The sequence below is a fragment of the Peromyscus maniculatus genome, chromosome 12, assembly GCF_049852395.1.
Source record: "Peromyscus maniculatus bairdii isolate BWxNUB_F1_BW_parent chromosome 12, HU_Pman_BW_mat_3.1, whole genome shotgun sequence".
Classification (NCBI taxonomy): Eukaryota; Metazoa; Chordata; class Mammalia; order Rodentia; family Cricetidae; genus Peromyscus; species Peromyscus maniculatus.
The window spans coordinates 9,623,555-9,637,674 of record NC_134863.1 but is presented as its reverse complement, the minus strand read 5'-3'; the positions used below and the strand labels follow the sequence as shown (position 1 = coordinate 9,637,674).

Below are 14,120 nucleotides of genomic sequence, written 5' to 3'. Positions count from 1 at the left end.
TCCGAGGAAACAAGACTTCACCCCTTCCTTCCCTCCTTCCTTCCCTCCCTCCTTCCTTCCTTCCTTCCTTCCTTCCTTCCTTCCTTCCTTCCTTCCTTCCTTCCTTCCTTCCTTCCTCCCTCCCTCCCTCCCTCCCTCCCTCCCTCCCTCCCTCCCTCCCTCCCTCCCTCCCTCCTTATTGAGACAGGGTTTCTCTGTGTAGCCCTGGCTGTCCTGGAACTCACTCTGTAGACCAAGGCTGACCTTGAACTCAGAGATCCGCCTTCCTCTGCTTCCTGAGTGCTGGGATTAAGGGCACATGCCACCACCACCCAGCAAGACTTCAGTTAATGTGATGCTTGAGACCCTGTTAATCTAGACTTTATTTTTGTATGTGAGGCAAATACTTTGTGATGTTCGATCCCTAACACTGCAGATATAAGCATCACACAAAATACATAGAGATTAGGAGGAGTGAACATGTTTGGGACAAAAATTAATAAGGTTGTAATAGTTTTGAATTGAATATCCTTCACTGGTCTACACGTGTGGCTTGTTATAGAGCCATTATAATTCATATTTATTGAATATTTCCTGTACAAGGAGAAAACTACCTTTATAGTCCATGAAAAGCAGAACATAAAATAGCATGCAGTAAAGGCCGAGTCAGGTACACGCCCTAGATTCAATCCCCAGCACCAATTAAAAATAAGTAAAAATTTTTAGAGTTATGATGTTAGTGGTAGAGCACTTGACCATCATGTGCAAGAAATTCTTAGCTAACACCACATATAAAAAGAAGGATCATCCATGATTTTTAAATGTTAAAAGAAAATAATACCAAAATGTTATATCTTTAAATATTTCTTTGGCCATTGTATGAAACTGTTCCAGTTGGAAGACAAATCATTTTTAAAGTTCCTCTTAGCAGCCGGGTGTGGTAGCACTAGGGAGACAGAGACAGGCAGAGCTCTGTGGGGCAGCCTGCTCTATAGAATGAGTTCCAGGACAGCTAGGAATGTTACAGAGAGAACCCTGTCTCTCGAAACCAATCAGTCGACCAATTAATAAATAATAAATAAGGTCCCTCTTTCCCCAAGTCCCCCTTCCTTTGTGGTAATCATCGGTGGTTCCCAAAAGGGAACTAATAAAATTGAATGCATCGGTGGAGTTTTCTTTTTCATGACCTTTGTTGTATGCATGGACCTCTCTCAGCCCAGACCTGTAGGAACTTTCCTTCTATTGAGGATAGACGGCACTGTTTGTTTCTTTGAGGTTAGAGAAGATGGAAGGCAGCATTAAGAGCAAGAGGGGGCTTGGACCAGAAGGGCAGTTTCTTGGGGAAAGGTCTAAAATAGTTTTTGCTTTTTTTAAACATACTCATTTTTATTTTGCATGTCTGCGTGTATGTATATATACCACATGCCTGCCTGGTGTCCAGAGACCAGAGAGGGCATCTGATCCCCTGAAACTGGAGTCACAGAGAGTTGCAAGCCGCCATGTAGGTGCAGAGAACAGAACCCAGGTCCTCTGCAGGAGCAGCCGGTACTCTGACCATTGAGCTGTCTCTCCAGCCCCAGTCTGTGCTTTCTTTTGGTCACTGCACATACTGTTTTATTTGGGAGTGGACCCAGCCCTAATTCATCAAATAAAGGGCTTGTTTACATAGTTCTTACCTATTACATTTTTTTTTTTCCAGTTCTCAGTGGAAGATTATTTGCGACACAGTTTTTTGGTTGTTTTGTTTGTTCATGTTTGAAACAGGTTGTCACTCTGTAGATCAGACTGGCCTATAACTCACAGAAATAACTGCCTACCTCTACCTCTGAGTGCTGGGATTAAAAGGTTTATACCACCACATCCGGTCATAAAACACAGTACTTTAAAATGATAGTAAAGTACATTTAAAAAGATTGATTATTTTTAAATATGTGTGTGTATGTGCAGAGGTGCATATTCATGCAGGTGTCCTTGGAAGCCAGAGACACTGGATGTCCCTGGAGCTGGAGTTAAAGTGGTTGGGAGCTGCCTCACATGAGTGCTGGAAATCAAACTCGGGGGTCCTCTGCAAGAATAGTATACAGTCTTAACTGCAGAGACCCTTCTGCTTAGCAACTTGCCTTGGAACATGATTGTATTATTTTGTTGCATGTTAGTCTGGTCTCAGACTCCACTGAGGAAATAGGGCAGAGTCTGGTCTTCCCTGGAACCCGCCCCCCAGCACTGGGGAGCCTGGAACAGATCCACAGACCTACTATTCTCAGTAGGGCATTTGTCAGTAGCTGTGAGAAAGTGGCTTGATTGGTTCTTAGCTTAAGTGTAACAGTACAGATCGTAGAGAGACTTATTTCTATCTCCAGGGGACAGAAACATGGATGTAACCTAAAGTTGCCCTGTAGTCTTGGCTAAAAGCTGAAATATTAAAGCTGTAGACGTCAGGATCCAGACAGACCAGTTTTGCTGTGTAGGCCACAGAACCTGCAGCTTTCCCCTCTGCGGGTCCCATAGGCACCCGACTGAGACATTGTGACTCTAGCTAGCAGGCCGCCATGATCTCACACCTGGAGAGGTGGGTTTCTGTCAGAGCACATGTTGGCGGCTGTACGTCTCTTGTGTTCCACTTCCTGTCTCCAGTCTAGAATCGGCCCTGGTAAAGACTTGTGCTGGGAAGCCACTCCCCTCCCCACAGAGATAAAAGGAAAGGCTGTCACCTCTACCCCGTGGGCCCGGGTTCCTCTCTCCAGAGCCCCACCATGCTTCTGTCTGTTTCAGGCTGGGATGGCCAGAGCCGCCGTCCATGCTGTCTGTCTGTCTGTCCGTCCGTCCGTCTGTCCATGGCATCAACAACTCTTAGTGATAAACTTCTGTCTGGGTGTCCCCTTGAAGCCACACCCGAAACCTCTCACCAGCATTACTTGTGTTTTTGTTTTTAATCTCCATAGCACCAAAATATGGCGGGCCATGTTGCCTCGCCTACGTGGGCTACTACACAGCTCCCCCGGTTTGCGCTCCTGTCTCTTAGAAACCCTTAACACCCACGCTTACTGCCCTATCCAGCCTCACCTGTTCCTGGTTAGCTTTTGATTTTTTTTTTTTTTTAACTGTTTTTCCTTTTAGTCTTATGGTACAGTGTTTATACTGATAAGGTGTTAATTTTTTTATTGTGGGGATATAAAGTTGAAATGCTACAATAATAAGAATTACAGTGTAATTATAATTGAATTATAATACTAACTTTTGTTAGTGACTTCATCCCCTTAGTTTATATTCCTTGCTTTAAAAATAAATATTTTGTGGTGCTGTTGTATCTGAAGTATTTAATGTTGGCTGTGCCGCTCACATTTTCATTCATAGTTTTCGGTCGTGCGTCGTAACCACACGCCGTGGAGTGGCATCATGGCATTGCGTGTGCATTTCTGTGGCCTGTCATTTGGAATATTTTCACACCGCTTTTATAAACTGACATTAGTGCCACATAATACCTTAAAACTGGACGTGGTGTGATTTGGTAAAGCATTCTTTATTGATCTGTGTTTATAGATAAGGCTGGGAATTTGGCTTTACTCAGATTTCCCCCAGGATATTGAGGATCGGGTTGCAGTGAAGAGGCGTTAGGTAGATCTGTAACCTCGGTCAGGCTCATGAGCAATGAAATCTGACGTGTCCCTTTGTCTTTGAATAGCTGGATAGGACCTACACTGGCTTACAGACCCTGGGTGCGGAGACGGTAGGTACCGCCCTCAGCCTTGTTTGCGGGGGAGGTAGGGGGAGGTGGTGGTGGGGTGTGTGTGGGTGTGTGTGTGTGTGTGTGTACACGTGTGCGCGATGTGCGTGTGCACTGTGCTCAGCTTACATGTGTGATACAGGATCTCATCCTGTGACCTAGGCTCACCTCAAATCCAAACTTCCTGCCTCAGCCTCTAGAGTGCTAGGGTTACAGGTATTTGCCACCACCCCAGCTGACTTACTGTTTTTATTTAACAGAAAAAGGATGAGTATTGGTCTTTTTTTAAGTTGGATTTTTGCTGCCACCCCACCCATTATTTTTTCCTTTTTTCTAATTGTGGTTTAAAACATGACAAAACTTTTAAGATCTGAACCATTTTAGCATATAGCTCAATGACATGAAAATATGTTCAGGGTGATACCAGCCATCCCCTGAACTTTTCTCCTCTTAGAAGTCCATACCTATTAAGTCACCCCACGACTTGACTCTGTCTCTGTGAACTTGCCTCCGTCACATGATTAGAATCATAGAGCATTTGGCTTCCTGTAACTGCCTGATTGCAGTTCGTGTATCCTCAGGGTTCGTCCATGTTGTAAAATTTATTTTTATTTTTTTATTTGTATGAGTGTTTTACCTGCATGTATGTGTATCCACCTCATGTGTGCCTAGTGGCCATGGAAATCAGGAAAGGATGTCAGATCCCCTGGAGCTAGAGTTAAGGATAGTTGTGAGTCACTATGTGGGTGCTGGGAGCTGAACCCAGGTCCTCTGCAAGAGTGACAAGTGCTCTTTTATTTATTTAAGATTTACTTTTAATCATGTATATATATTGTATCTGAGTGTATGCCACGTGTGTGGGTGTGCCCAAAAGGACCAGAAGATTTCAGCTCTTGGAGCTGAAGTTAATGGGCCCTGGGAATCGAACTCAGGTCCTCTAGAAGAGTAAATACATGCTGTAAGCCACTGAGTCATCTTTCCAGCCCCTACAGAGTTTTAAATTTTTATTTGTATATGTGAGTGTTTTGCCTTCATGTATATGCACCCCGTGTGTACAGTGCCCACAAAGGCCAGAAAAGGGCATCGGATCCCTTGGAACTGGACTTACACACAGTAGTTAACTAACATGTTGAGAGCTGGGAATTGATAGGCCAGCTAAATCTTAACTGTTTAGAGAAGTGCACTTTATGATAGCAGAAGATATTAATTAAGTACCTTCTGTATGCTTTCACTGGTCCAAATATTAGGAGTAAAGAGATGAGTAAGATTTTTTGTTTTGTTTTGTTTTTTGTTTTTTGAGACAGGATTTTCTGTGTAGTTTTGGTGCCTGTCCTGGGTCTTGCTCTGTAGACCAGGCTGGCCTCGAACTCACAGAGATCCACCTGGCTCTGCCTCCCAAGTCCTGGGATTAAAGGCATGCGCCACCACTGCCTGAGTAAGATAATTTTTTTTTTTTTTTTTTTTTTTTGGTTTTTCGAGACAGGGTTTCTCTGTGTAGCTTTGCGCCTTTCCTGGAGCTCACTTGGTAGCCCAGGCTGGCCTCGAACTCACAGAGATCCGCCTGCCTCCGCCTCCCGAGTGCTGGGATTAAAGGCGTGCGCCACCAACGATGTTTTTGAGCATAAGGACAGCAGTCCAGTCTGTTTTCTGTTGCTCTGCTAAAGACCATGACCAAAATGACATGAGGAGGACAGGACTTAGTTCATCTTACAGCTCCCAGGTCATAGCCCATCACTGAAGAAAGTCAGGGCAGGAATTCAAGCAGAGGCCATGGAGGAGTGCTGCTAATTGGCTTGTTCTCCGTAGTGTGCTCAGCCTGTTTTCTTACGTAACTCAGAACTACCAGCCCAGGGGTGGTACTGCCCACAGAGGGCTGGACCCTTTCACATCAATTATTAAGACAATGGTCCACAGGCCTGTCCACAGGCCAGTCTGATGGAAACATTTTCTCAGTTGTGGTTCTTCTTCCCACATGACCCTGGATTGTGTCAGATTACAAAAACTAACCAGCATGGACAGTAACCACTAAACACAGAGGCATAAGACAGTTTCAACTACAGATAAGTGCTGTGAAGAAGAGTGGCTGGTGATTGGGGTCTTACGTGGGTACGTCACAGTGGGTAGGAAAGGTCTTCCTGAGGGGACATTTGACACGTGCTGGTGGGAAGGATGTTGTGAGAAACAATAAAGGGAAAGGAAGGGACTCCACTCTGTGGATTGACATGGCCTGTTGAGATGTGGTTAGAGATTCGTCCCTTAGGGCACGGTTTTCTGAAACGGAACTCGAGCTCTGTAGCACTGATGATGGACGACTCATAAGCCTACTTGTTGCCCAACTGTGTAGGTGGTGGATGTTGAGCTTCATCGGCATTCTCTTGGCGAAGACTACATTTATCCTCAGTCATCTGAGTCAGACATATCTGACGCTCCTCCATCTTTGACCATTCCAGCCCCAGTGAAAGCGTCCCCCGTGGCACGGTCCCCGGAGCCAGCGTCCGCTGCCCCTGTGGGAGAAGGTAATGAATGCAGTGTTCTTGCTTGAGGGAGTCACTTTCTGGGTGTTTTTCTCATGTGTGGATGACACCAGATTTCTGCTTTCAGCAGCGTGAAGTCAGTGGAAAAACACTGTTCTCATAAATGAGCATGCTGCCTCAAGCACAGAGCTCTAGTGTGAAAATAGCTAAACTTCTGCTCTTCTTGGAAACAAGTTTTTCCTCAATTTCTGTATTTTATAAAGGTGAAAAGGCCCCAAAGTCATTGGATTTTTATCCTCTTCAAACATTTTACTTTATGTGTTTAAGTGTTTTGGCTGTGTGTGTGTCTGTGTACCACATGCATGCCCAGTGCCCGTGGAAGCCAGAAGAGGGCATCAGATCCCCTAGAACAGGATGGAGTTCCAGATGGTTGTGAGCCACATGTGGGTGCTAGAAATCAAACCCAGGTCCTCTGGGCAGCCAGTGCTCTTTACAGTTAAGCCATCTCTCCCATCCCTATATTTTTATCCTTTGCTGAAGACTTTCTGGCTCAGATTCTGATTGTGTGACGAGGAGACTTTAATATCAAATATTTAATCCTATATTTTAAAAAAAAAACAAAAATCATTCACCATCAACTAATGTATTTTGACTGTGGCATTTTCTTTTTATCATTTTATAAGACTAAATGTATTAATGTTTGTTCTTTATATATAAATATTTTATCTCTAAATTGTGTTGTTTCCCCCACACACACACAGGGCTTCTCTGTGTAGCTTTGTACCTTTCCTGGAACTCACTCTGTAGACCAGGCTGGCCTCGAACTCACAAAGATCCACCTGCCTCTGCCTCCCTAGTGCTGGGATTAAAGGCGTGTGCCTCCACCTCCCAGCTAAACTGTTATTTTATTGTGATACTATTTTAGTTTTTATATAAAATTTCAACTTAATTTCTCTTTAGATTTCCATTGTATCCTCTATGGATATCATTACATTAAATGAATTGTTGTTTTTGTTTGGTTTGGTTTTTTTAGTTTTTCCTCTCCTCTGGTCTTTAAATTCATACTATAAAACATGAGACAATGGACTTGTATTCTTTTGTATTATGTAGCTCCTGGTTAATGCATTTTCCAGTTTCCTTGTATTAATTGCTTTCTCCTCCTTGTGACCAACTAACCCCACAAACAGCGGCTTACGGGAGGTAGAGTTGATTTTGGCTCACAGGTCAGAGGAATACAATCCACCGCGGCAGGACAAGGATAGCAGTGGGAACAGCTTGGTGCACGCCGCCCAGAAGCACAAAGGAGGCATGCCAGGCCCTTCTCCTTTTCCTTTTGTTCAGCCTTAACCCCGGGCTGTTAGATTGTGTAACTGGCGTATGGAGTGGGGGTGGCGGCTCAGTTCAACCTTTCTGAGGAGGGTAGAGTAGCTGGCTCGGTCGGTCGGTAAGATGCGTGCCGTGCAAACACAAGGACCTGAGTTCGGATGCCTAGCCAATATAAAAGCTAGTGCGGCAGTGTTATCTGTGATCCTGCACTTCAGTGAGAGAGTTCCTCAAAAGATACGGTGGAAAGCAACCAAAGAAGCCCCCCCCCCCCCCCCCCCCCCCGCATCAACCACGCTTGTGTGTACACACACACACACACACGTTCACTCGTGGTCAACTTGATGCCCAGATGCATCAGTTTTAGATTGTTTTATTTTATGTGTATGAGTGTATGTATGTATGTATGTGCACCACGTGTGTGCCTGGTCCCCTCGGAGTTCAGAAGAAAGTATTAGATCCCCTAGAACAGAAGTTATAGATGATTGTGAACCAGGATGCAAGTGCTGGGTACTTAATCTGGGTTGTCTATAAGAGCAGTGAGTGCTGGTAACTGCTAAGTCTCCTCTCCAGCTCCAGCACAGGAGTTTTGAACCGTAACCTTATATCCCTGTTACTCAAAGGCTTATACTCATCTCAGAATGAAAATGCAAGCATGCTCAGAGTATTTCTTAGGATTATTCTTGTTTATGTGTGTGTCTGTGTGTCTGTGTGTCTGCGTGTCTGTGTGTCTGCCACGTGAGCACAGGAGCCTGCTGACACCGGAAGACAGTTTCAGATCCCCTAACAGGAGCTGTGCGCTACCCAGTGGGGGTGTTGGTCTTTTGCAAGAGTAGCAAGTACTCATAACCCTTGAGTGTCCCTCTAAATAAATCTCTGACGTTTTAACAGTTCTGACATTGCTCAAAAACCCAAATTCAGAGTCTCCTGTAAAATTCGAGGCAGTCTCTTAACTGAACCCTGTATAATCAAAAAAGAAGTTATGTATACTTCTAGTATACAGCCATACAAAGGGAACATTCTCACTCCAAAAGGAAGGAATAATGGCCTAGCAAGGAAAGACTGAACCAAAGCAAACACTAAATCCTGCAGCTCCATGTCTGTCATCTGGGCTCCAACAGCCTTGGGTCCGGCCATCCTTGCCCTGTGTCCCCTGACCCTATACCTCTTGGAATTTGCATGGTTGTAAAAATCAGTGCTATGTGGCTACTGCCTGATTTTGCTACCAGTTTATAGCCTGACGTCTCTGGGCCACAGCTCCAGCAGCCTGTGTGGCCTTGAGCAGGAGCCCTGCAAGGCGTTGTCTTTGCAAGTCTTGAGTTTTGCAGTGAGTTTTTCCCTTCAGCTCTCCATGGGTGGAGTCCTGTGTTCTAGGCTGCATTCCTGTCATCAGGTGCAAGAATGAGCTTGCTCCTTCAGGGCGTCAGTCAGCCTCCTCGGTAATGGCCACTGCCTTGAGAGCGCCTGTTCTGTGTGCCCTGTTTACAACTTTAACTGAGCTCAGACACCGAATGAACACAGCCATGGAACGGCCTGAAGGCTGTGCTGCCTTACGGATTCCGCCACCGAACAACTTAGTCTTCCAGGTTCAACCTCACTCACACAACAGGGCAGGGACAGAAAGCAGCCAGGGGTTTTCGTTGGTGGTAGTTTTCGTTTTGGATGTGTGTGGTTTGCTTACTGCAGTATAACACAAAAGACTTCTAATCTAGTTCTCAACAGAGTCCTTAGTCCCCTCTGAAGCCCTGTGAACACAGTCTTCATGCCTGTCATCATCCTGGGTCTCTGTAGCCCACCAGAATTGCCTGTTACACTGTGCTTACCCGAGCCTCACTAGTCACAGATCCAAACTCTTTCACATCCCTCCTAAATGCTAGTCCCAAAGGCCTGTGAACCACATAGTCAGGTTCATCACAGTGACCTACTCCTGGTACACGGTACTCCCAGAACTAATTATTTCTATTAACTGCTTGTCACTGACCAGGGAATGCTACCACTCACTTTCAGAGTTGAGTCTTCTCAGTTAAACACTGGAAATTCCCACAGATACACAGGTGTGTCTTAGTGACTCCAGATCTAGCCAGGTTGTCAAAAAAGATCAGCTATCCCATCCCTAAGATAAATGTCTTACTAAGCAGGAGTCTAAGCACAGGATTTATTTTCTACCGAAAACATATAAAGGAATAATCTTTATTTTATAGCAGCAATTGATCTAGATGGTTTTGAGCTAACACTGAATAGTGGAGTAACAGTTCTGTTCTCTTCCCACAGCCGCAAGGTGTTTCAGAGTAATTGATTTCATCATTTGTCACTAAATTTCAAGCAGGATTCCCAGACAACCCTGAAGCTGAGAGGCACACGACGTTTTACTCTTTGCCGTCTTCGTTGGAAAGAACACCCACCAAGGTGACAGCAGCCCAGAAAGTGACCTTTTGTTCGCACGGCAATTCCGCCTTCCAGCCCATCGCGTCAAGCTGCAAAATCGTGCCGCAGAGCCAGGCGCCCAATCCCGAGTCACCTGGGAAGTCCTTCCAGCCCATCACCATGAGCTGTAAGATTGTCTCAGGTACGCAGTGTGGGTGATGCTCACTGGGTGTTACAATATTTCTCTTGTTGTTTTGGGGTCTCAGACTGGCCTGGAAGTTAGTATACTAGCACAGGCTGGCTTTGAACTCGGGGTGTTCCTCCTGGCTTAGCCTTGCAGACACTGAGATTACAGGTGAGAGCCACCGTTCCCAGCTCAGGTGCGTCCACACAGTCATGTGTATCAGAGCAGCGTTAACCCTGTTGGTTGGCAAAGCTGTCACAAAGAAAAACACAGCTCATTATATATGCGGAGAGAATTTCTGAACAGGGTGAAGAAACAAGGCCCGAGATAGTCCACTGATTTCCTGGTCAAAGTGTGCTCTGCTGTGTGGCTGGGGTTAAGATTGGAATTGAGTTTGCAGAGTCGGTAGAAACCAGAGTAACAAGTGGTAGAATAGTTAGAACCTTTGACTTCAGTTTAAGGGTTGAGTTGGTGTGGAATTGGATTATCTTTTACTTTTCTCTAACCATGCTAGCAAATGGTTCATCTTAGGAACAGTCATTCTGAGCTGTGCTGAGGGCCTTTGTCTAGTGACAGTTTCACTTTCGTGCTAACTCAAGGACTAATGGGAACATCCTTAGGTTGGCTGTACTTTAGGAAGGGACAGTTGAAAACATCTAAGTAGGGAACACTTCTGATTAATTTTGTTTTATGTGTGTGATGCTCTTGGCTGCATGTTTGTGTGCACCATGTGTGTGCCAGTGGAGGCCCAGAGAACGCATTAGCCCCTGGGATTGGAGTTGCAGGCCATTGTGAAACACCATGTATAGACGGGGAACTGAACCCGGGTCTTCTGCAAGAGCAGCCAGTGCTTTTAATTGCTGAGCCGTCTCTCCAGCTCCTCTGTATAAATTTAAAAAAAAAAAAAAAGGAAATGGGAATATTTGCTGCTGTACACGGACAGCTCAGCAAAAATATAATGTGAATCTTTACAGTCAGCAGTGGGTAACAAACCTGTAATTTTATCTGCAGAGTAGGCTGTATGAATTGGTTTGAGGTGTGCAGAAATTTACAGGTGACAGCTTTGAGGTAGGTGATTAAGGGTGTTCAGCAGTACGTGAGTAAAGTTTGAGAATATTCTTTGGGATTCTGTGACATAGTCTTGATAGAGATTTCTGTCTCTGGTAAGTTTCACATTTTCCTATTAAAAATATATTCCAAATCAAAGCACAAAATTCCTCAGTCTAGCTATTCACTTACCAATTGCGGTGTCTTTGAATATGCAATATTCTATGTAGCTCTTCATCTAGGGTGAGGCCCTGTGCAATTCTCCCCACCCATGTTGGCAGATCAACTGTTTTTTTTTTTTGTTTTGTTTTGTTTTGTTTTGTTTCCCCTGGGCCCTGTTTAAGTAGCTGTATTGTTGAAATTTTGTAGCCTAAGCTAATGACTAACTGAAATCTTATTTTAAGTATTCTTCCATGTCTCTGAACCAGTAATGCATGTGTGTTTATATTTTGTTTGTGTGCATGTCGTTATGATCATTTACCAAAACCAAAATACTAGTTGTAAACAATCTCATAAAATGAGTATCCACCTTAAATGCTGAACAAAATATTTGAATCTTCCTTGATAGTGTTTGTTTGTTCTCTGGGTCAGTTGGACTCAGTGACTTAATCCCTTATAAAATAAAACTTGAAGATTTTAGCTAGCTGTGGTGGCTCACGCTTTAATCCCAGAGGCAGGCGGATCTCTCTGAGTTCAAGGCCAGCCTGGTCCACAAAGTGAGTTCCAGGTCGGCCAGAGAAACCCTGTCTCATAAAACAAACACACACTTAAAGATTTCTGTGAAGAATCCCTCATTCCTTCCCCATGTGATGCTTTTGTTCAGGAAAAGAGAGAAAGAAGCCCTTTGCTAGGGACAGACCCCGAGCAGATTCCGACTCCTACAGCAGACAGGGAAAACGGAGGACTGAAAGAGAACTGGAGAGGATTCTGTCAGTGACACAAGGGAGAAGCTTTCTAGATTTCTTTCCTCCATCTCAACAGAAACCCTCTGACTCCTGAGTGCTGTGATTAAGACATACGCTGCCACACCCGGCCTGCTCTTTCGACCTCTGTGTGCACACCAGAGGGTCTTGTTACAATGTAGGTTTATTTTCTATAGGCGTTAAGGATGGGCCCAGAGAATATATCCTTTCTTTTTGAGACAGAGTCTCAGGTGTCTCTGACTGGCCTGGAACTCAATATACAGAGCAAGCTAGCTCTAAATGCAAAGATCTCTCTGCCTCGGCCTCCTAAGTGCTGGATCAAGGCATAGGATACCACACCTGGCCTTAGAATCCATTTCTTTTTTTCTTTCTTATTTTTTATGTGTAGGGGTGTTCTGCCTGAATGTATGTCTGTGATTCACATGTCAGCAGTGCTTTGGAGGCCAGAAGAGAGCTTTAGATTCCCTGGAACTGAAGCTACTGGCAGTTAGTTGTGAGCTGCCGTGTGGGTGCTGAGAAGTGAACCCAGTTCCTCTAGTGATCTTAACCGCTCAGCCATCTCTCCAGCCCCAGAGTCGGTTTCTAATTACCTGCTCAATTAGCTGATCTGGTCATGATTCCAAGTACACAGTACAAGGCAGCAGGACCTGGCCTCGGCTACACTGGCAGCCCAGCCCCTAAAGTGCCTGTTCTCTCGTCTGACTTGCTACCCTTGTCTTGTCGTCCTCCTACTTAAACTATATGTGCACTTTGTCTCTCTCCTTTCTTTAATTAACAAAGGTTCTCCGATATCAACTCCAAGTCCATCACCATTGCCTCGCACCCCAACTTCCACTCCGGTTCATGTGAAGCAAGGCACTACCAGCTCTGGTATAAACAACCCTCACGTTATTGTGGATAAACCTGTACAGGTTATTGGAGCCTCCGCTCAGAATACAGGTATGTATAAGCAATATTCATGCAGTCTAAAGGATTAATCTTTCATTAATGATAAAATCCTCCCATGAGCCCTCCACCCATAAGTAAGTGTGTATAAAAGGAACCTCATACTGTTTCTCTGAGGAAGAGTCTCTGTGTATGAAAGTTCAATGTTTAGTTCGATTAGAAGCCTTTTCTGCAGTCACCACCCTGTCCTGCAGTCCTGCACGGCTACCTGGTGTCTGCAGTCACCACACTGTCCTGCAGTCCAGCACGGCTGCCTGGTGTCTGTAGTCACCACCCTGTCCCTGCAGTCCAGCACAACTGCCTGGTGTCTGTCACAGTCACCACCCTGTCCTGCAGTCCTGCACGGCTGCCTGGTGTCTGTCACAGTCACCACCCTGTCCTGCAGCCCAGCACGGCTGCCTGGTGTCTGCAGTCACCACCCTGTCCCTGCAGTCCTGCACGGGTGCCTGGTGTCTGCAGTCACCACCTTGTCCTGCAGTCCTGCATGGCTGCCTGGTGTCTGTCAGGGTTTCTGGTTCTGATTTTGGTTTTTAATACTCTTTTACTAACACTGTATCCATTTCCTTCATTTAATCCATGTTTACACATGTGCTCTCAAAGTGGGATCTTCCCCTACTCAGGGAAATAGTGAAAAGAGAAATAACAAAATGAATGGTGGTAAGGTAACCAGGCTGGTCCCCACCCCTCACCGCTCCCATGTGTTAGAATGAACACATTTCCATGTGTACCGGGCTTTTCCACATAGGCACTTTGTTGTGAAAATTAGCAATTTAGAGTCGTTTACATGTCGAACTCATTTGAGAAGTATTGCTTTCAGCACATTTGGGTATGCTGAGCAGATGTCTTTGGAGTTAACATATTAGTGTTAAGAATCAGCCACAACTTTGAAGAGGCAAATTTGGTAGGTGAAATAACTTACTGAAAATCACTTTAGGTGTTAACTTAGTATTTACTGTTGATAACTGAAGAACATTGTGTGGCTGTGGGATAATGTCACAGGGCAGCATCTGGAGACAGGTGCAGCAGAAGCTGGCACTCACTGGAGTGCATGCATGTTGGGGCAGCATCTGGAGACAGGTGCAGCAGAAGCTGGCACTCACTGGAATGTGTGCATGTTGGCTCTTTGTTAAGTGACCTGCCCCCTCTGTTGCACTGTC

At 45.1% G+C, this 14,120-nt stretch overlaps 1 protein-coding gene across 7 annotated transcripts in view; it reads left to right on the top strand.

The window, feature by feature from the left end:
* The window catches only part of Yeats2 (YEATS domain containing 2), a 97,323-nt gene that overhangs the window by 38,978 nt on the left and 44,225 nt on the right, over positions 1-14,120 (top strand). For 4 of the 7 annotated variants that reach the window (XM_076548583.1, XM_076548582.1, XM_076548578.1 and 1 more), the window contains 4 exons: positions 3,662-3,706; positions 6,048-6,219; positions 9,824-10,066; positions 12,799-12,957. In XM_076548583.1, the coding sequence (XP_076404698.1) occupies positions 3,662-3,706; positions 6,048-6,219; positions 9,824-10,066; positions 12,799-12,957 (619 nt within the window). The remainder of the gene's footprint in view (positions 1-3,661; positions 3,707-6,047; positions 6,220-9,823; positions 10,067-12,798; positions 12,958-14,120) is intronic. The other 3 variants (XM_076548580.1, XM_076548579.1, XM_076548581.1) reach the window with 1 other exon arrangement.